Below are 23,847 nucleotides of genomic sequence, written 5' to 3'. Positions count from 1 at the left end.
GGAAGTTAGAGTCAATAAATGTGGAACTGGAAAAGCACAACCAGTCAGACAGCATCCGAGGAGCAGGAAAGTTGGGGATTTCAGCCCAAAACATTAACTTTCCCGCTCCTTGGATGTTGTCTGATGAGCTGTGCTTTGCCAGCTCCACATTTATTGACCCTAATTTTAAAATGCATTGGTGTTGCAACTGTGCTTTCAGTTATTGAGGTCAAAACTCATATACATCAGGCTATAGTCAAACAGGTTTATTTGAAGACACTAGCTTTTGGAGTCTCACTCCTTCTTCAGGCATCAGCAAGACAGGCTGTATCAGACAGAATTTATAAGCAAAAAAAATCAAAGTATCATAGAACTGATGCAGTTTGAACAAACTTAAGATGACAGTTAAATCTTTAATCAGTTATAAAATATTACTACAAATTTCTTAAATTCAAATCACTGCCCTGAAATAACTAAAGTTCCCTCAGTATACCTGAGGTGCCATCCCAGATCAGACAATGCATTTTGGGTGTGGGACCTTGTTTAGGATCTGGCTGTGTTTCAACTTGGAGTCAGACTGGTTTTATTTCCAAAGTAAGAAATTATAAAATGCCACATTATATTTTGTTGAAAATGTGCACAATGTATCTGCAATTTCAAACCTGCAGTTAGAGTCTTTAAGTTCTGGGGTTCCCTTTCCAAGGTGTTTCTTTCCTTCTTTAAAACCTTCCTAAACTGCACCGATTCTGCCCTATCACTACCTCATGACTCAAAATTGGCTTGCCTATGCTCCTATGAAATAACTCAGGATAGTTTGGCATGTTAAATTACTGCATGACTGCAAGTACTTCAAAAGACAAATGAATTTCAAAAAGGCAAATAAAATCCACTGAAACATATCAGCAAACAGTTTTTTAAAATTCATTCATTTGTGGGATATGGGCATCACTGCTGGCCAGCATTTACTGCATGTGCCTTGCTGCACTTGAGTAGGTGATGGTGGGCTGTCTTTTTGAAATGCTGACGTTCATCTGACCCACAATGCCATCAGGGGAGGAATTCCAGGATTTCGACCCAGCAACAGTGAAGGAATGGCAGTATGTTTTGGTCAGTATGGTGAATGGCTTAGAGGGAAACTTCCAGGTGTTGTTCCTGTGTGGGTTTGGAAGGCTCCGAGGAACTTTGGTGAATTTTTGCACTACGTCCTACAGATGGTGCACACTGTTGCTACTGAACCTTGGTGGGGGAGGGAGTGGATGCCTGTGGTTGTACTGCCAATCAAGCAGGCTGCTTTGTCCTGGATTGTGTCAAGCTTCTTGAGTATTGTTGAGTGCTGAGTGTTGTTGAAGCTGCATTCATCCAGGCAAGTGGAGAGTATTCCATAACACTCCTGACTTGTACCTTGTATATGGTGAACAGGCTTTGGGAAGTGAGATGAGTATTCCTGATCTCTGATCTGTGCTTACAGCCACTGTGTTTATGTGGTGAGTCCATTTGAGTTCTGATCAATGATAAACCCCAGGATGTTGACAGTGGGGGATTCAGTAATGGGAACACCACTGAATGTCAAGGGGCTGTGGTTAGATTGCCTGTTACTGGTGATGATCAGAGTGTGGTATTTGTGTAGTACAAACGATACTTGCCACTTGTCAACTCAAGTCTCAATATGGTCCAGATCTTGCTGCATTTGGGCACAGACTGCTTCAGTATCTGAGGCATCATGAATGGTGACTAACATTGAAAAATCTTTCGCAAACATCTCCACTTCTGACCTTATGATGGAGGGAAGGACATTGATGAAGCAGCTGAAGGTTCTGGGACTGGTACACTACCCTGAGGAGCTCCTGTGGAGATGTCCTGGAGCTGAGACGGCTAACTTCCAACAATCATGACCATCTTCCTATATGTCAGGTTTGACTCCAACCACTGGAGAGAGTTTGTCCCCTGATACGTACTGATTTCAGTTTTGCTAGGGCTCCTTGATGCCACACTCAGTCAAATGCAGCCTTGATGTCAAGGGCTGTCACTCCCACCTCACGTCTGGAATTTAGGTCTTTTGTCCCGTTTGAACCAAAGCTGTAACAAGGTCAGGAGCTGAATGGCCTAGTCAGAGACCAGACTGGGTGTCACTGAGCAGATGCTGCTTGATGGTAGTGTCGACAGTTTCCATTACTTTTCTGATGAGAGTGGACTAATGGGGTAGTAACTGGCCAGGTTGGATTTGCCTTGCTTTTTATGTACAGGACATACTTGGGCAATTTTCCACATTGCTGCCAAGATGTTAGTATTCCAGTTACACTGGAGCAGTTTGGTTTATGGTGCAGAAAAGATCTGGAGCACAAGTCTTCAGTACTATTGCCAGGACGTTGTCAGGCACGACTGACTTTGTAGTACTAAGGCATTTGCAAATGTTTCTTGATATCACATGGAGTGAAACGAACTGGTGGGAGGCTGGAATCTGTAATGCTAGGAGCTACTGGAGGAGGCCACCATGGATCATCCACTTGCCAGATCTGGTTGCAGATTGCTGCAAAAGCTTCTGCCTCATCTTTTGCAATGATGTGCTGGGCTCTTCCATCATTGAGGATGGGGACATTTGTGGTGCTATGTCCTCCAGTGAGCTGACCAGCATTCACGACTGCAGAGCTCAGATCTGATCCATTGGTTGTGGGATCACTTAAGTCCATCTAACCACTTGCTGCTTATGCTGGTTGACTTGCTAGCAGTCCTGTTTGGTGGCTTCACCAGGTTTACACCTCATCTTCAGGTATGGCTGAGGTTATTCTTGACATGTGCTCTTGCACTCCTCATTGAACCAGGGCTGATCCCCTGGCTGGAGAGAGATACTACGAACTGATGCTGGAGAATCTGACAGAACACGTCGTGAAGCTGGATGAACACAGCAGGTTGAGCTGCATCAGAGGAGCATGAAAATTTGATATTTCAGGTCAAGACCCTTCTTCAGAAATGGGGGGGGGGGGGGGGAGGAGGGGATTCTCAAATAAATAGGGAGACAGGCGAAGGCAGACAGAAGATGGATAAAGGAGAAGACAGACAGGTCAAAGGGGTGGGGTTAGAGCCAGTGAAGGTGAATGTAGATGGGGCATCAGGAAGGGGATAGGTCGGTCCAGGGAGGACGGACAAGTCAAGGAGGCGGGATGAGGTTAGTGGGTAGGAGATGGGGCTGGGACTTGAGGTGGGAGGAATGGTTAGGGAGGCAGAGAATAGCTGGGCTGGTTCTGGCATGTGGTCAGGGGAGGAGAGATTTTGAAGCTTGTGAAGTCCACATGGGTACCCTGCAGCCCAAGGGTATCAAAGCGAAATATGAGATGCTGATCCTGTGCAACCTTCGGGTGTCATCACTGTGGCAATGCAGGAAGCCCAGGATGGACATGTCGTCCGGGGAGTGGGGAGAGGAGTTGAAATGGTTTGTGACTGCGAGGAGTCATTGTTTGTTGCGAACTCAGTGCAGGTGTTCCGCAAAGCGGTCCCCAAGTCTCCGCTTGGATTCCCTGATGCGGAGGAGGCCACAACAGGAACGGCGGACACAGTATATCACATTAACAGATGTGCAGGCGAACATCTGTTTGACGTGGAAAGTCTTATTAGGACCTGGGATGGGGGTGTCAGGGGAGGCATAGGGGCAGGTGTAACACTTGCTTCAGTTGCAGGGAAAAGTGCCAGGGGTGGTGCGGCTGGAGGAGTGTGGGGAGCGGACAAGGGAGTCAGGGTGAGAGAGTGGTCTGTCCAGAAAGCACAAAGGTGGGGAGGGAAAAATGTCTTTGGTAGCGGGTCAGATTGCAGATGGCGGAAATGTCGGAGATGATGCGTTGGATTTGGAGGTTGGTCGTGTGGTACGTGAGGACGAGGGGGATTCTGTTTTGGTTATTATTGCCAATAGAGGGTGTGAGGGATGAGTTGTGGGAAATGCGGGTGACACAGTCGAGGGCATTTTCGATCACTGTGGAGGGTAAGTTATGGTTCTTGAAAAAAAGAGGAGATCTGGGATGTTCGGGAGTAGAATGCCTCATCTCAGGAGCAGATGCAGCAGAGGTCAAGGGATTGCGAATAGGGGATGGCCTTTTTACAGGAAGGTGGGTTACAGGAGGAATATTCTAGGTAGTTTTGGGACTCGGTAGGCTTAAAATAGATATCCATTTCCAGGTGGATGCCAAAGATGGAGACAGAGGGGTCCAGGAAGGAGAGAGAGGCATCAGATGGTCCAGGTAGACTTAAGGTTGGGCAAAAGGTATTAGCGAAGTGGATGAACTGTTGAAGCTCATCGTGGGAGCACGAGGTGGCGATGAAACAATGCCAATGTAACAGAGGAAGAGATAGGGGAAAGGGCCAGTGTAGCTTTGGAAGAGGGATTGTTCCATGTATCCTGCAAATAGGCAGGTTTCAACATGCCCCCCACGCTGCAGCCCAAGAGTATCAATTGGACTTCACAAGCTTCAAAATCTCTCCTCCCCCGACCACATCCCAAAACCAGCCCAGCTAGTCCCCGCCTCCTTAACCATTCCTCCCACCTCAAGTCCCACCCCCATCTCCTACCCAATAACCTCATCCCGCCTCCTTGACCTGCCCATCCTCCCTAACTCCCCACCTACAATCATCTTCACTGGCTCTCACCCTGCCTCTTGGCCCATCTGTCTCCTCTCACCCCATCTTCTCCGTTATCCAACCTTTATCCGCCTCCCCCGTCTCCCTATTTATTTCAGAATCTTCTTCCCTTCCCCTATTTGTGAAGAAGGGTCTCGACCCGAAACATCAAATGTTCCTGCTCGACCCCCTGGCTTGATGGTAATGGTTAAGTGAGCAATATGCTGGGCCACAAGGTTACAGGCTGTGCTGGAGTACAATTATGCCGCTGTTGATGGCCCACAGCTCCTTATTCGTGCCCAGTCTTGAGTTGCTAGATCTGTTCCAAGTCTGTCCTATTTGACAGCTGATAGTGTCACACAACACAATGGAGGTTATTCTCAACATGAAAGCAGGACTTTAGTCTCCACTAGGACTGTGCAGTGGTTGCTCTTATAGATATCATAATGGATAGATGCATCTGCAACTGACAGATTGGTAAGGATGAGGTCAAGTATATTTCCCCCTCTTGTTTTGTCCCTCATCACCCGCTGTAGACCCAGTCTTGCAGCTATGTCCTTTAAGACTCCATAAGCACTATCAGTAGCACTACTACCATCAAGTCACTCTTGGTGGTGTATTACAAATCTTTCAGGTAAAATTATCTACCTGTTGAATAAATGTTTGTAGTTGTAACTTTTAATTCACAGCAGCATGCTTTACAACTACTTTGGCATTACAGTGGACAAATAATGAATAACAAATGACAAGGACTCATTCCAAAATCACAAGCAGTCAAGGGATTTCAGCGAGATAGTCGGAACTGCTGATGCTGGAGAATCTGAGATAACAAGGTGCAGAGCTAGATGAACACAAGAGGCCACGCAGCAGCAGAGGAGCAGGGTCTAGACCCTTCTTCAGAATTTCTGAAGGGTCTAGACCCGAAACATCAGCTTTCCTGCTCTTCTGATGCTGCTTGGCCTGCTGTGTTCACCCAGCTCTACACCTTGTTATCTCAAGAGATTTCACTTTTGATTTTAGGTCATCAGTTATTTCCGTATGAAATTATATCACCAAGACTAGTTATCCTCTGAACAGAAATGTTGCCATTTAACAGATTCTAATGAAAAGATCACAACTCTGACTAACAACACTGCTTAAACAGTGACTATTTTAGTCAGTCAAGATTGCAAATTCCATCCACCTCATATCTTCCTGTCTTTAACTTTATATTAGTTTATTTCAACTTGTTCAGTTCTACCCCACTATAAATCCACAGGTCATTAAAGTGTTACATTACCTCTGCTTTTGTATTTAATATTTCTTCCAATAAACAGTAACGCTCCATGAACTTTCCTAGTCGCTAGCCACACCTACATACTAACCTTTTCCAATTAATGCATTAGGACACCCAGATCCATTGGCATCTCAAAGCTCTGCAATTCTTCATGTTATGAATCAGGTCAGGCCAGACACCATCACCACCTCCTCCACAACCTTCTCTCTCTCCCCGCCAAAAAGAAGAGTTTTAAGGAGTTAGACTAGACCCTAAAATTTATATTTATTTCAAGGCAACATTACATAGTGATATTACATAATCAATTGGCGTGTTATGTTAACATTTATACCACAGAAAAACTTTTCAGTTACCTCATTCCTGCCTCAAGATGTAATGGTGCACTGTTTACCAAAGTACCCAAGTAACACGGTTGGATTGTCGATGACTAGATATTGGAACTGCACACAACAGGATAGACTGCTCTAATTAAATTTTCCTTGCCTTAGTGAAGCCACATGAAACAACAGATTTTTGATTTTGCTACACAAAATCACATTGGCAATACCTTCCCATCTTCAGTTCCCGGAACCAAACCATTCCTTATACTGCATCAATAACCAGCTCCAGTCTGTTCAGCCATTTTGAGATTTTATCACCTGCTTCATTGAAATTGTCTTCTATCCCTACTCTGCAGTAACCTATGAATTGACAATTTGCCTTACATTGTAGATTATTCCTTACAGTTTAAGCAACCTATATTTATACAGAATGATTTATGTAATAATTGTGCTAAAACATTTCACAGAAGCATTAGAAAATTAGCATGACAGTCAACATTACAGGGAGGTGTTGGTCAAACAATCAAAATATTGGGTTTAGAATTTGGTTTTAAGAAGCTTCGTGAAAGACAGAAGTAGAGAGATTGGAAAGTAGGTACGGGGAGGAAATTCCAAACCTTACAGCCCAGACAACTGAAACAATGGTCTCCAAAGACAAGACTGAAATGACTGCAATCATCAGCCAGAAATGCTAAGTGGACAATCCAATCTACTTTTGGAGGTCCTCAGCATCAAATATGCCAATCTGGATAGTGCAATGACTATGTGTACTCTATATTCTGGCAACACCACTGAAGACCCGTGTTCGAGAACAAGCCACGTCCCTAGACAAAATTCTGGAACAGCTACAACACAGGCACACCCTTGGCAATGTGGAAAATTGTCCAGGTAGGTTCTGATTGCAAAAGCAGGGCAGATTCAACTATTGTCAATTATCACCTGACCAGCCTATGCTTAATCAAAGTGATGCAAGGCTCATTGATAATGCTAATCAAACAGCACTGACAAAGGAATAACCTGCTTACTGAACTTTAAGTTCTGCTGGGACCATTCAACTCCTGACTTCATTCCAACCTTGGCTCAAACAAATAAAAGTGAACTCCAGAGACAAGTTGGAGCAACTGCCCTTCACATCAAAGCAATATTCGGTCAAACATGGGATCAAGGACACCTAGCAAAACTGGAATCAATAGAAAACCTGGAGAAAGCTCTCCACTAGTTGCAGCCATACCCAAAGAAAGATCATGGTGATTGTTGGATATCAATCACCACAGCCCAAGGACATCCCTACAGGAGTTCCTCCAGATCATGTCCTAGGCCCAAAAATCTTCAGCGGCTTCATCAATGACCTTCCCTCCATTGTAAGGTCAGGAGTGGAGACATTCACTGATAGTTGCATAATATTACAAATCACTTGTGAGCCCTCAAACTGATATCATCCATGCCCATTTACAACCTCAACAACATGAGGGCTTGGGCTGATAAATATTTAAGTAGCATTTATGTCATACAAAATGTTGTGAATTGATAATCTCCAAGAACCAAGATTTAACAACACCACTTGACAATACCATCATTGAATCTCCCACTGTCAATATCCTGGGGATTAACATTAGCCAGAAACTAAGAAAGCCACGTAAATACTGTAGCTATAAAATCAGATTAGATGCAGCAACTAGCAACACACCACCTGTTTACCATCTACAAAAGGCAGAAATCAAACACTTTGTCTGAATTCCTGGATCAAAATACTGGGATCCCTTCGTTAACAGAAGTGTAGTAACAAATCCTATAAGCAAACAAACAAAAACAATCAGCCAAATGAATAAAGGGTGCAGAAGAGGCCAGAATTACAGGAGCACAGATATCTTAGGGTGCCACTACACTGGAGAGAAATGCAAGGCCATGGATGGATGTGAAATCAAAAATAAGTGTTTTAAAAGCACCTTGGTGCTTTAATATGGAGTCATTCTGGTTCAGAATGCACAGGGTATGATGGGGAATGAGACTTTCCTAAAGGTATAGTACAGGCAGAGTTTTACATATCCTGAAAATGCAACAGGTGTGGTGTCAAAGAGCAGTCTGCATCATGCAGCATTTCAACAGATGAGCCAAGACAGCAGCAAAAATCAAGCAACGTCACTGATGAACATAGGTGGTCTTAGTGATGTGATGAATAGAAGGCTAAAAGCTCATTGTGGGATCAGCAGACTGGTTTAATCACAGAACTGTTGCGAAGGATAGGGATGAAGTTGGTGGTCTAGGACCAAAATGTTTAAATATCTTCCAATTCACAACACTGGCTAAAATAGAACAGTGTATTACTTTTTGACAGAATTTTCTCCTACCACTTAAAATCCAGATATGTTTATCCACTACATTCTTTTCAAGCCAGAAATATGTCATACTTTCCAACATGATACAAATATAACACAATGTTTTGACACTGGCCTGAGATACACAGTAATGTGAATAGCACTGCCATCTATTTATACTTGGTGTGCCTTTAACAGCAATGTAGGTTGGTATTGTGGAGCAGGCTCTTAATGCTCCAATGTATCAGCATACGACATTTCAAAATGGAAATTAAAGATTTTGGCCAATATAAGCATTCATTACCTGTGGGGTCTCTCAAAAGATTTTGAGCTAGTGGTACATCATGATTAGTAGTAACTAGAGGTTGAGCTGGTCTCAAAGGAGGACCTGCAGTTGATAGTGGGGGACCCAAAGGTGTCCTGCTAGGCTGGTACATCTGATTTATTGTCTGGTTGACTGGTGGATGACTTGAAGCAACTGAAATTAAATGAAAGCACTTAGAATTTTGACTGCCCATACAAAGTTATAATCTATTCTGCACAACTTGAAATGCAATTAACAGTCAGATGTTAAAGAACAAGAAAAATTCTCAAAAGAATACCTTTAAACAAGCTTCAAATGCAATACTCTTAAAAACGGAAAACATTTCTATGAAACATTTAAATATAGTAAATAGAACCACATCACTAACATTACAGGACAGGTTATGCAAAACTGCACCATTACGTGAAATACATTGCCCAATTCAATAAGTTTTGATAACAGAGGTTGTATTGTACACTGAAAATTATTTTGAAAAATGTAACGTGATAATGAAATACATAATGGTCAGGCATCAAAATTAGTTGCTTCTTCAGGCCACTGGGCTTTCCAAAAGAATTAAAGGTTAGACCCCAGTTACAAAAGGAATATCTACAGGATAATCAGCTTATTTTGAGGTGATATATTTCATTCCTCTTAGCTCTATTACCAGGATAACTCCGAATAGCAAGACATGTGATACTGATATCAATATTTTCATGAGCTGGCATTATGCATTTGAGTTGATGTTTGACTGAAAATACTGCCTGTTGATGCCTGTTAAAAAGTCCATGTACCAATAACAGATCATCCAAGGTAGACCAGCTAGACTCATCAACTGCAAAAAAAAAGCCATGGTTATCGGAGATCAATTGTTCCAATCTCTTAATATCACAGCAGGAAGTCCTCAGGGCAATGTTCTAGATTCAGCTTCAGTTTAGTTCAAGCTCAACTTCAGTCTCTTCAACAATGACTTTTCTTTCATCAGAAGATCAGAAACAGGAGAGTCACTGATGATTACACGAATTTCAGTACCATTTTCAACCATTCATGATACTGAATCAATTCAGGCCCATGTGCAGTAAGATACAGACAACATTCAGGTTTGAACTTACCTGACCCCTGACACACAAAGAAGGGGAGGGGAATGCAACCTTTGCTGGTTTACCTCGAACAGATGGACTGCAGCCCTTCAAGTAGGTGGCTAACCACCATCCTCAAGAGCATTTAGGAATGGATAACAAATGTTGGCTTACCTGCCGTCACCCTTATCCCATGAAAAAGTAAAAACTGGGCAGGGTAAACACATTCAAAGACTTGAGTGGTAAAGGGAGGCAGTTTGCAAAGATGAAGGGTTCAAGGGTTAGTTTTTTTTCGTGGAGCTGATGATGATAGGTGTAAAAGAGAAAGGGATAACATCTGTACAGCAAGAATGGTTAATGGAGAAATGCAGGTGAGCAAAAGGGCGGGCAGCCAGCCAGCCAGCAGGACATAGAAAAATTTGAGACAGGCATTTTGAAAGAGACAATGACATGAGGTGATAGCGGCTAGGCATACTGTGTGAATAGCTAACAATTAGAATTAGTTTGAAAGTTAGAATTTAATTGGCAAAAACTGATTCTCTTACTAAATTGCAACAGTGCAATAAGTCAGGGTAAGGTGATAAATAGCTTGAGCACAGTCAAGATGTAGCCCTCTCAAAAGGAAAAGGTAAAGCAAACAAACCAGAGCTCCCTGGATGAAAACGGAAATTACAAACAAGAAGAGTGTAACTCATGACATGTGTCAGGTTTTAAGAGAAGTACAACTGAGCATCAAGCCAAATAGGAAAGTTGAGGGAAGGTAAAAATGCAGATAAGAGAATGAAAGAAAGAATATGAAACAAGACCAGTAGTGAACAAAAGGAAATCCCAATCTTCTATACACTCAGAAGGGTAGTAGAGTAGGGCCTATTAGGGACCAAAAGGGGACTTTATTCATGGAAGCAAGGGGCATTGCCAAGGTATTAAAATGAAAAACTTGCATATGCCTTTGCCTATGAACCAGAATCTACCCAGACCACGATAACAGTAAAGGAATTTCTGTCACTAAAATGGCTCAAAATTGATACAATGGTGGCACTGGAAAAGTTGACAAAGCATCGGAAGCAGATGAGATGCATCCAAGGATATTAAAGGAATTTAATATGGAGACTGCAGGGGCACTGGCTGTAGTTTTAACTATCTTAATTAGTTTCAGGAATTGGTGCCAGGGGATGGGGAGCTGGAGCAAGGCTGGTCATGGAGCTCCCCAAGGATCGGTTTTGTGACTCATGTTTTTCCTGACGTATTAATAATCTAGATCTTGGTGTGCAGGGACAATGTCAAAACTTGCTGGTGATGCAAAAAACTTAAAAGCATCTTAATAAGACATATAGATGTAGTATAGAAAAATCAAAGGAACTTCGACAAGCTTGTGAAGTGGGCAAATAGCTGGCAGATGAAGTTCAATGCAAAGAAGAGGGAGGTGTTACATATTGGTAGAAAGAACATGGACAGTGCATAAACTGAAGGGTACTATGCTAACAGATGTGCAGGAACACAGTGAATATGTCCATGATTCACAGAAGGTGACAGGACAAGTGGAGAGAGCAGTTAATTAAGCATGCAGTATTCTCTACTCTAATATAAAGGACAAAGTTCACAGTTAGGGTAAGGCTAAGACTGTGTATGACACTAGTTAGGTCTCATCTGGAGTGTCATCTGGGTTCCATATCTCATTCAGGATGTGACTACATTGGAAATAGTCTGACAAGCATGGCTCCAGCGTTATGAGGATTCAGTGATGACATAAGGGTAACAGAACCAATTGTCAACTTTCAGCTCAGGGCAACCTTTTATGACGACATCAAGATAAAGGTATAACAGAATAGACAAATAGAAAACTAAAGGAGGACTTTATTTTATGGTGAAGGCAGGGTCAAACAGGTAGGACCGTACTAAGAGTTTGTACTGATGAAAAATTAAAGATTTCACATAGTGAGCAATCATCCTATATAAAGTGAGTTTGGGGAATTATGCAAAGTAAGGAGATGGCAGCTGAACTCAAAATGTATTCTGAATTTGTTTTCACTAGAGGACACAAATAAAATCCCAAAAATAGATGGGATGGAAAGAATCAGAATGACTAGAGTGGAAAGAGGCCAGTCAGTCCATCAAGTCTGCACAGGCCCTCCAAACAGCATCCCACCAAGAGACAACCTGCACACAAACCCTGAATTTACCATGGCTAAACAACCTAGCCTGCATATCCCCGAACCAGGATGGACTAAAGAAAATTACAAATCACGACAGAAGTGGCCACATTGTTGGAGCTGCAGGCTAACAAGTTCTCAGGCCCTAACTGACTTAATCCCAGTCTTAAAATGGCTAGTTGGAGCACGAATGAATTGGTTTTAATTTTCCAAAATTTCGGCAAGTTCCCCTAGAATTGGACATAGCAAGTTAAACACTTATTTAAAAAAATGGATAAAGCTGAAAACAACAGGCTAGTTAGTACATGTCAAACAGGGGATATTAAGAAGCCATTAGGAAAGACATTATAGTAGGGCACCTAGGCATGCTCATTGCAATCAGGTTGCATCAACATGGTTTTGTTAAAGGTAAATCATGTATAATTAGTTTACTGTAGTAAATTAAAGTAGCAACATGCACGATGAATCAAGGGCAACAACTGGAAGTACTGTGCTTCCATTTTCAGAAAGTATTTGATAAGGTGCTACAACGGTTACTGTAGAAAGTAAAAGTTTGCAGCGTACAGGGTACGATTTCATCATGAACAGATGACTGGCTGACCAACTGGAGGCGGCACAAATAAATGGCTCATTACTAGATTGTTAAGAGGTAAAATGGAACGAGCAGCATGCCATAAGGATCAGAGCTGGGGTCTCAACTTCTGACAATTTATATAAATGACTTAGAAGATGAAAGGTATGGTTACTAAGTTTGCTGATGGCACAAAATAGAAAATGAAGTTGAGAAGATGATGTAAAGAGGCCAAAGAGCTATGGATAGGTTAAGAACATAAAGAAACAGGAGAAGTAGTAAACTATTTGATGTCTCAAGCTTGCCTTGCCATTTTATAAGATCATGGCTGATCTGCGGTAGGTTTCAACTTCTGTTTCATGCAAGCTCAGTTTAAAAATCCACCTCTTTTTAAAATACTTAATTATTGTAAATTAAGTAATTAATTAAGGACACAAAGCTGGGAGATCAGACGCTCAATGAGTACAGAGCTAAGACAGGTGGTGATAGGTCTTCTGGATAAGATGAGGACATGGAAGAGACAGGACAAAACAGTAAAAAAGGAATTCAATGCCAGGACAGTAGGAAGAGGATTATAGGAAGTTTGGCTAGGCAGTCTTCTGGAACAGAGTGATGTGGAAGAGGCAGCTAGTCTGAAACTTGGTGACAAAGAAATCGGTGACTCCCTTGTTCCTAATGGTGAAGGCATGGAGCGGACAGGGAGATGATTTAAAGACGTAGTAATGGAAAAAAAGCACGAAAACAGTTAACAAAGTGTGTAGCTGGATGAACACAGCAGGCCAAGCAGCATTTTAGGAGCACAAAGGCTGCTTGGCCTGCTGTGTTCATCCAGCTACACACTTTGTTACCTCGGATTCTCCAGTATCTGCAATTCCCATTATCTCATGAAAACTGTTAAGTTGGTTCCTGTGAAGATTTACTACCCCACCTAACCCAACTAGAATCCAAAATGATCAAAATACAAAATAATTTTGAAACACAAAAGTTGGACCCAATTGCCCCTCAGTTTACATCAGACAGACTCACTCATGAATCATTCAACCAGTTCTTACTGCGGTTGGTGTAGTTATTGCATATATTTAAGATGTAGACAGGTAGGTTGTTGATTAATAAGGGAATCAAAGGTTAAAGGGAGAAGGCAGGAGAATGGAGTTTAGATACACAGCAGCCACAATCAAACAGCAGAGCAGATGTGATGGGCTGAGTGGCCTAATTCTGTTCCTACATCTTATGGTATGGAATTCTTTTGCAGGTCTCTGTGTATTTCTAGGCTGAGGGCATTGTTCACGGTACAGCATAAAAATTAGACTCTTAAAAGTCAGCAGGTAAACATGCAGTTTTCTTACTGGTCAGAATTGGATACACTGGTCCAACACTGATCAGAGGATTTGCACCAAATTTTTCTGAACATTTTCTGGACAGGAAAAGCAACACTAAACTTTAAGTTACCGAGTATAATAGAAGAGACAATTGCTTCCTGTGTGTGAATGCAGTCAGTCAATGTAAACATTTAAGCACTATTCACCTGTTCTGAAAGCAGGAAGTGTCAAATACCACACCAAGCCAAGATTAAATCAGAGAGAGTTCAACAACATGGAAGAGGCGAACATTTTTAAAATCTCTTTTGCTGCATGCAAACAAGTTTCAATTTTATGAAAGAAGTCACAGAACATATAGACTCTATTGTATTCTGTTCTGATACAAGTGGCATGAGTATTCATGAATAAATGTTTCTATGTAGCCAATGTAATGCACAAGGAACTGTGCTTTAATCTCACACTAAAGAATCTCATCATTTCAAAACTGGGTTTGGTACAAACATGTTGCCCTGCCATGATCCAAAGTAAACATGCCCTTTTTTGTAAAGGAAAGGGAACTAGTTTTAGCCCTGACCCTACAAGGCATTCCATTAGCTTCTGGACTCTAAATTAAATCAGATGTCCAGAAAATTGTACCTCAGATTTAGAGCTACACTTACTAATTTTATTCAGGTTTGCGTTGTCAGCTGCCAAAAACACAGTAAACTGCAATATTTGAGAGAGGTAAATGGGAACCTGTAGATGCTGGAGAATGCGAGATAACAAAGTACGGAGCTGGATGAACACAGTAGGCCAAGCAGCATCTCAGGAGCACAAAAGCTGATGTTTCGAGCCTAGACCCTTCATCATAAGCGTCTAAGCCTGAAACGTCAGCCTTTGTGCTCGTAAGATGCTTTGTCTGGTATGTTCATCCAGCTCCGCACTTTTTATCTCAAATTGCAATATTTCCCTTCTCCCGAGTTTTCACCTGTGGCACTCAATCACTTCCCATTGAACATATAAAACAGTTATGGGCTTATGGGGAACAGGTAATAAGAGTACAATATGATCAGCCATGATTTTACTGCACGATGGGGAAGTTAGAGAAGACAAAAAGCCTCCAATGCTCATTTCTCTAATGTTTTAATATTTAGCAAAGGTCCAAAAGATAGATCTAAAAATCAAAATAATCAATTAACCTTCTCACTATACCACTTCATACTCAAGATCACATTTGTCCAACATTATCACACAATGAAGTGGCACTACTTTCCACAAAGATTGGATGGAGGATACAAAAACAAATAGGCAATGGTAACTGAATTCAAGTCAAAAATGGTGTTTTGTCTCAAAGAAAGGTGTTGGCTATATTTCAAACATGGATAAGCACGTGAACTCACAGGTGTCCACTTCAGTACATTTCTTCCAGTCATCAACAATTCAAATTACCTGAATCATTAAGCCAAAGAGCACTTGCAATTCAATTTTTTTTATTGTTTGTGAAAAGACTCAGTATAGTGACCAATCCAGTCTGAGAGAGCTATCTAATGTTCAGCAGAACAAAGGTCAATGTACAGTTCCAACATCAGCACTCCTGATCAAAGAACCAAATACAATAATTCACCTCCAAATGTCGAGAGCTTTGGTGAGGCTACATGCAATTAGTACTTCTTTTAGTTTTCATCTCCTTACCCATGGAATGGTATACTTGGCGTAGAGGGAGTGCATAAAAGGTTCACGAGACTGATGGGACTGTTCTAAGATTGGGCCTGCATTCTCCGAACTTTAGAAGACGAACCAATAATCTCAAGCGGACAAAATTCTTACAGGATTGATGTTGGTGGATGTGTCTTATCCCTGCTCCAGCTGCATCCGGAGGGAATGCAGAATCAAAGGACAGTTTGAAAACACAGGATAAGCCATCTAGCACTGAGACACAAACTAGTTCTTTACTCAATATCTGAAACACTCCAATCCAAAAAGTGGAAAATCAATCATTGAGCATTTTCTAGACAGAAACAGAGACTTCCAGATACCAATGGCAACAAGGGATATACAAAGAGCAGGAAGTTCCAGTTGACTGGCAGAACAGGCCCAAGCCTAATCCTGCTCCAATCTCTCGCATTTCAATGGTCAAGCAAGTTTGTGCAATCTAAAGCTCAATACAACACTGGACAAGATTATATTAAGAAATGCAGAAGACGAAATCTGTTTTAGTCAGTTCAGCAATTGCTTTAAAAATCTACTTTGTTGCAAGAAGAGCAAAAATGTTACATTCTCATCAAATGAGCTTTATTTATGCACCTTGCAGAAGCCCGTCACATACAAATTTCTCAGACAGATCCATTTTTGGCAGCAATCAATAACGGCTTGAGTGTTATTCAGCACTACTTTTTTTTAAAAAAGTATTTTATATTTTACATATTATATGTTATCCAGACACACTGATTGTATGATCTGTTGCTATTGTGTTTTACCCTCCAAACATCTCATTCTTCTCAAGTTTGGAAGACAGTAACATGGTCTTGACAGGATCAGGACATACAGGCACAAATTCCAAGACAAAATTATGCAATAGTTTAAGGAATTCAGATGCATATTTTATTCAATGATACTGGCCTCTACAGGAATATCTGAAATGGGTTCGGTACAAGCATTTATTTATAAGCAATCATATCAGAATTTCAGTATTGGGGAACAGAAGCATAAATTCTGACTTACCTTGGTTTGTGTAGTTCTGTCCAAAAGATCCTCCAAGTGTATTTTCATATTGATTACCCATTGCTGGCTTTGGACCAACACTTCCATAGGTGTTGGTCAAGGGCTCAGAAGTTGATTGCCTCTGACCAGTCCCTGCAGCTGGAATTACATGGTTTGCTTGCACTCCTGGAAGCTGACTGATAGGATGGGGCTGTCGCTGAGGGCTATATTGCCAACTAGGCCGTGGAAGGACTGAGGCTCCAGGGAGAACACTGCTCGACACTGGTGTAAATGAACCTTGAGAAGGTATGGGCATTCTTGAGTAAGAACCTGGATATGCAGCTATAGGTACGTTTTGTCCATCAGAAGAACCCTTCTGTAAATGGGTAGCATTTAGTAGAGGTCTGCTGGCAGTCTGCCCAAAGGTCTGGAAATTACTAAGATGCTGTTCAGTGCCAAGATGTGGAAAGTTCTTTGCTGGCTGTTGCTGTGAATATGGTGCTGGTGGAATCACTCTATATCCTTGTTCACTGGGGACTGAAGGGTGTTGATTCATCAAAGGGCCTAGGAAGACATATTATGCAAAGTGTCAAAACATTACTGCCATAACGTATCAAATTTATAGAAAATAAGCAAATTTCTTTGTGGTATCTAATGCTTTTATTAAAACTATAGTTTTGAAAAAATTCTTTCATGGGACGAAGACATCGATGGCAAGGCCAGCATTAGCTTCCCATCACCAAGTGTCCTTGAATGCAAGCAGTTTGCTGGGCCATTTAAGGAAGCAGTCAATCTCTTCTGTTGATCAGTCACATGTAGGCCAGATCAAGCAAGAGTGGTAGATTTTCTGCAAGACGACTTCAGGGAACCCGATGGGTTTTTAAGTGATATTTGACGTTATTGTCATGGTCACAATCACCATTATTAGCTTTCTGTTTCAGAAAGTATTCAGCTGTTGTAGTAGGATTTGTGCCCACGTCTCCATTTGTTTTGGCTCTGGATTACAGTCCAGCGACATTACCACTACAGCTAGTTCTACAACAATGCAAGTTTCGTTAACGCGAATTTGCTGTAACGGATTGATAAATAATGGATGCTGCTTGGATAACGCAAACTTTCTGCTGTACAGGCATAGCAATTTCCCTATAACACTATTTTCAATAGAGCGATTTTCTACAGCACGAGTTCGTGCAAGAACGTAACTGTCACGTTGTAGGAGAACTACCTGTATACCATAGATAGTAAGAACTGCCGATGCTGGAGTCTGAGGTAACAAAGTATAGAGGTAGAGGAACACAGCACGCCAGGCAGCATCAGAGGAGGAGGAAAACTGACGTTTCGGGTCAGGATCCTTCTTCAGAAAATGAAGTGTCCCAACCCGAAACATCAGCTTTCCTGCTCCTGTGCTGCTGCCTGGCCTGCTGTGTTCCTCCAGCTCCACACTGTGATACCTGTATACCATTGTCACATAACTGCCAAGATGCAAAACAAAATCTTTGCGGAAATTATAAAATGTTAATTTTTGATTTTTAATGAAATTGAGAAGAAAGGTGTTTCAGATAGGTTTTAAAATCTGTTAACAGCCCTGCAGAACACTGATCACAACTGATAAATAATATAGGTAACTTTTACAAGACAATGGCACAAAACTTGATTGGTGTGGATTCAATCTATGAAAGTGGAAAGTAAAACAAGGGAGACATATTCAGGGAATATGGTTAAGAGAAGCAAATGTATTGTAGCTAAGTTTGCAGATGATAAATATAGGCAGGAAGCAAGATGGCACAAAATGCAGAGAGCTACAGACAGCTTCAGTGGATGGCAAAAACTTGTCAAAGTGCAATACCTTACATTCTCATTATGCTCAATTTGACAGGAAGAACAGACAAGATGAATATTATTTAAATAGTGAAAACTACTACAAGTTATAGCACAGGGACTTGTAAGTCCTCATTTAGAAATCACTGAAAGATAATATTCGCATTTTCTTAGGGTAAAGAATCTTAAATTCTTCACTGCAAACAGTTGTCAAGGTTCGATGTTTACAGAGGTTTATGACCAACAAGTGAATCAAGGATTGTGGAGGCCAAGTACTAAAATCAAGTCGAACATTCTCAGATATGACTGAATAGCTGAGCAACTCCAATAGGCTGAATGGCCTCCGTTTCTTCAAGTCTTATGGTCTTATGTATTTAGAACGCAAGATCTGAGAGCCACTTGAGCCTGGCTCCCCATTTAATACCATCATGGTTCATCTCATCTCTGATTCCACTCCACTTTCCTGCCCATTCTTCACAACCTTTCAAACCATTAATAATTAAAAATCTGTCTATCACCTCAAACTTGCTTATTGTCCCTGCATCCACCACATAGATAATGAATTCTGCAGGATCATAACCCTTTGGGTGAAGTAATTTCTCATCTCTTTTAAATATTTCCTGTCCCCTGAATTCCAAGATGGTGGCACAGTAGGCTCTTACGACAGAGCTTGTTGACTCCATTCTTTTCTTTTTCCTCATCGCCTCCCCCCCCCCCCCATCTTCTTCTTCTTTCTTATCTTCTCTCGATTTGCCACAATTCCTTGAATGGCACTGGGTGATGGAGTACTGAGCCAGTGTTAACTCAAACTAGCAGCTTAGAGGAAGCCCAGCATGAACTCCCTGCTTTACAAAGATTAATGCTGAACTTTGGCCAGCTTTCTCTTCAACTATGTCATGACTGAAAGCAGTTACAAACTCTCATTAAGAATCAAACCTGCTACACTCCTGGTCAGATGGGCTTAGCAACTGATTAGTGTAGACCAACTGAGTCCAAAAGTAGATTTAAAATTTTCAATTTCTTATTCTCTACACAGCAAGCAAAATCTACATCAATATGAAAATAATGCAAATCTGATTAGTAAATGCAGTAAGCAGCTATTTCCATACATGAAACTTGCAGGGTAACTGCCTGTGATTTAGCCTCACTCTTGCTGCCATGGCTGTTTTAACCAGAGTTTCTCTGCCACCACCCAAACAAAATGCTGCAGTCTAAACAAAAAAGGTTTAACGTTTCTCGTCTATGAATGCCTCTAGGTTGGAAATTTTTCTGTCAGGCATTTAAAAGAAATGAAGTGTCCAGGAATATGGATGATGTTTGTTCCAGAAGACTATTTTAGTTTTATAGTAGGCTAGCATTAATTGCCCATTTCAGAGGGCAGTTAAGAGTCAGCCTTATTGCCGTGGGACTGGAGTCACAAGTAGACCAAAAAGGCAAAGATGGCAGTTTTCTTCATTGAAGGACCTCAGTGAGCCAGATAGGTTTTCCCAAAAATTGACAATGGATTCTGGTCATCATCAGACTCTATTCCAAATGTTTACTGAATTAAAATTCGACCATCTGCCATAGCAGGATTCAAACCTAAGTCCCCAAAGCATTCCCTAGATCTGCAGATTAACAGTCCAGCAAAAAAATACCACTGGGCCATCACAACCCCCCCAAAAAATTTTATGTAGTCAGCACATGACTGCAACTTTGTGCTAGTGTGAACATGTTGTTCTTCGATTTCTTCACATTTGCTAAGTTTTATTTTGAAAACTTTAAGTTTAGACTTTACAAATGTAAGCACGAACTACATGGAAGCCAACATTCCCAGATCACATCCTACAGGATTCAAAGGTGGTGGGGCATCTTAATCATTCCTATTGCATCAATTGAAAATGGAAACAAATAACATTGCATCTTGCCCTGTAATAAGCTGTCAAGACAGCACTGATGATTTATATTATCATTATAACTCTTATCCCCCCTCGACCCTATTTCAAGCTTTGATCCTTAATGCTTCCAATTAGTGTTCTGAACATGACCATCATCTTTGAAACCCTTACAAAGTTACATTTTCTTGTCAGCGGTCATCACCCTCAAAGTGAGATGAGAAAATTGGAAAAATTGTTGAGAAAATTTTACTTAACCATTGACAGCAGACTTACTTTCATGCAGAGTATTTGGTTAACTGTTACAAATTAAACTGTAGCAGTTTTAGCTCCTGTCTGCTTATTCACCCATGCCTTCATTTGACAATTGGGTTTTGGGTCTTATTGGTTCTATTGCTGGATTAGAAAATCAGAGATCTAGACTCCAAGCCCATAGCAAATTGAGAAATCAAAAATTCTGGTCATTAATGGGTTTATGGTAAAAAGGATAGCAAACAAATGCTCCAAATCAATGAAAAGTTCTAACATCACTGCCATTACTTATACAAAATTGAAATCATCCTTACACCTGATATTGCATCTAATGAATATAGTTCAGTTTTAGTTCTGCAGCAATTTTGTCTCGTTGGCCTTTTCTCAAAACAAAGCATCCATACTGTTTTGCAACTCAGTAAGCAATTACAACCGTAAATTGTAATAAAAGACAAAAAGTTGATTCACCACTGTTCTTGATCTGAAAAACAGGGCAAGGTGAATCAGGGAGGAGTTTGATCGTTGCTGTTGTATATGGATATTGTAAAGAAAACCAATTTTATAAAAGTTAGACGTTCGGCTTTATGGGAGTGGGGGGGGGGGGCGGGAAGATGCGATCCTTTGATCAGCAGAGATGGGCCCGATCAAACAGGCTCCTACAGATGAACCTCCAAACTGGAGCAACTCAAACCGTGCAGCCTTTGATGAGACACAAATCAAAAGCGTCCCCTGCACTTTCTGCCTCACAAACAGAATGATAGAATCGTTACAAGAGGAGGGGGCAGCCAATCAGCCCAGCCCGTCCATCACAGCTCTCAGCTCGAGTAAGAAAATCATCTCGGGACACTCCCCTGCCTTTCCCCATGGGCCCCTAGAAATCTTTCTTCTGCAGAAAGGTGCTCATTTTCTCTCAAAGCCACAACTAATTTATCTCCGCCAAACAACGACGCGGTCTGTTCCAGGTCGTAACTGCTCACTGCTTGATCCTTATACCCCCACATTCGCACCGAGATGGGGATCCTTCTGCGAGTCACCTTCAATCGGTGCTCTGTGACTAGTCGTCAGGAGACGTGGCACGACAACTGAAACTGACGTCCAACAGATACAGACACATCTGCCTTTAAAATCTCCCCTGTGGCAGCGTTGAGAGAAGCTTCACGCTGCATTTGCCCTCTCTCTCTCTCAGCCCCCGCCCCCCCCCCCCAGGCCACAATATCACAACTACACCATTGAGGCCGCAGGTCCAGATCGGGAGGTAAACACCTCGGGCCAGTCCACCGAGGCGTTACATTCAGTGGAGAAAACCGTGACAGTCACAAGCAAGAAGGTACAGCTATTCAAAGGCAAACAAAAAGAAAGTGGGGGCGGGGGCGCAGAAAAACTAAATGGACCCTGATTTGCAAAAGAAAATAAATACATTTAAACCAAAAAGGCGGAAAACGGGACACCAGGAGGCACGAGCTTGGCACACCGAAGACGACAAGTGAGCGACAAGAAATGAACTCAACTCCTTAACCGAACTGAGTTGTAGCATGGGGGGAGGGTGAATCGGGTGACTTGAGCTCCATGGTTTCGAAAGAGCGACAGCTGATGGTGGTTGGTAGTTTGGAGGGGTGGGGGGTGGAGGGAGAGCCGCCCGGGGCGTCACCGACTCTCACTGACACGTTTACAAGAACCGGGGAGGCCATGGGGGTGCGGGGTGAAATCGAGCCACCGCCAGCACACCACTTCGACCCGGGGGAAAGAGGACGACGACGCGCTACCCACCAACCCCACCTAACGGTCCGAACAATCCAGGCCAGACACACGGCGTCTCCCGGCAAAGCCAGGAGGGTCGCGCGCCGACGCACCCGTTCCATTTCTTCACCACTCCCCCGCCCGCCCAACACTCCAGCCTTTCTTTACATACCGTTGAGGCAGGCCGGTGGGGCGCCAGGCCCGGCGTTAGGGGGCCAACCGCCGCTGCCCCCTGACATGGCCGCCACCGGAGCGGGACCGGCTCTGTGACACCCCTCCCCCCAACCACCAAACAACCTCCCAGCCCCCGCCTCCGACTGTGACGCCACCTCCTCCGCACGCACGCGCCGCCGACTGCCGGCCTGAGGAGAAGTCACTAGCGGAAACCAGGCGCATGCACATGCGCACTCGGTACACGTGGCACTTCCGGTGTGACACCCTAAAGTGAAGGGAAGGAAACCGATTGAAGGCAACTGCCTGTTTGAGCTGCATTGATTTAAAATCTGCTCCTTAATAAGAGGGTCATTCTCAGGCTCCAAAGACTGGTTAAAACGTAACTCGGTCTCACCTGGCTTCCTAACGGGTGAGGGCGCTGTATTGTGAGAGCTATGAGCTAAGGGTTCTTGTGGCCCAACGGTAGTGCCCCAACCTCTGAGCCAGGAGGCCCATGTTCAAATCTTATTTGTGTAAAAGCACTCGGAATGGGTTGATCAGAAAATATCTAGCTGAGAACTGTCGAGTACCGAAGACGGCAAGCCTAAAGCCAGAGATAATGGGAACTGCAGATGCTGGAGATTCCAAGATAATAAAATGTGAGGCTGGATGAACACAGCAGGCCAAGCAGCATCTCAGGAGCACAAAAGCTGACGTTTCGGGCCTAGACCCTTCATCAGAGGGATGAAGCCTAAAGCCAGTCGTCTCAGCCTGGTTATGACTAGGAATGCTAATGTACCATAAGTAGATGAGTGCAAATATCTCAGAATTATGGCATTTACAGAGAATAGAATTAGGGAGAGGCAAGGCTATGCAGAGAGTTCAAAGCAGGGATGAGAACTTTAATATCAATTGATTTTATTGTCAATTTATTATCAATTTGATATATTTGCCTTGCAGCCACTGTAGGTCAGTGAACAAAGCGGTAACAGACAACAAGAACTCACTAAAAGTTAAGATATGAGTTACAGAGTTTTAGAAACCTTCACGTTTAAGAGAGCTGAATTCCACAACTGTATTGGAATAATTGCATCTGAATGTTACTAGGACCTGAATGAATGTTTCAACGAATTTTGAACTGAAACGGGCTAAATTAAGTGATGTCTTGGAGGTGTAAATAGCTCTTCCTTTGTGTAAAAATGAGTTTGGAACCATTTTTAGGAGCAAGTGTTATATGAGATTGACACTAGGCAGGCTTTATGTCAGGGAGAGGAATGAATTGGTAACTAAGGAACAGAGCTCAGAGTAGGGACCAAAAACACTGGCTTCAGTCTTTCCAATATTTAAAGTGGAAAATTACTGTTCATTCAGTAGAGGCAGTTTAATAATTTAGCATAGGAAGCAGAGACACCATAGCCA

The 23,847-nt window shown here is 42.3% G+C and overlaps 1 protein-coding gene across 1 annotated transcript in view; it reads right to left on the bottom strand.

The window, feature by feature from the left end:
- sec24a (SEC24 homolog A, COPII coat complex component) overlaps nt 1-22,555 on the bottom strand; it is a 59,313-nt gene extending 36,758 nt beyond the window's left edge. Inside the window, exons 1-3 of the mRNA XM_048543213.1 lie at nt 22,448-22,555; nt 16,616-17,158; nt 8,797-8,970 (exon numbers count right to left, since the gene is read on the bottom strand). Coding sequence (XP_048399170.1) covers nt 8,797-8,970; nt 16,616-17,158; nt 22,448-22,514 — 784 coding nt within the window. The 5' untranslated portion in view covers nt 22,515-22,555. The remainder of the gene's footprint in view (nt 1-8,796; nt 8,971-16,615; nt 17,159-22,447) is intronic.
- Nucleotides 22,556-23,847: the final 1,292 nt, after the last annotated feature.

Source organism: Stegostoma tigrinum, chromosome 13 (assembly GCF_030684315.1).
Source record: "Stegostoma tigrinum isolate sSteTig4 chromosome 13, sSteTig4.hap1, whole genome shotgun sequence".
NCBI classification, from domain to species: domain Eukaryota; kingdom Metazoa; phylum Chordata; class Chondrichthyes; order Orectolobiformes; family Stegostomatidae; genus Stegostoma; species Stegostoma tigrinum.
Note: the sequence above shows the minus strand (reverse complement) of the source record. Positions and strands in the feature narration are given on the sequence as shown.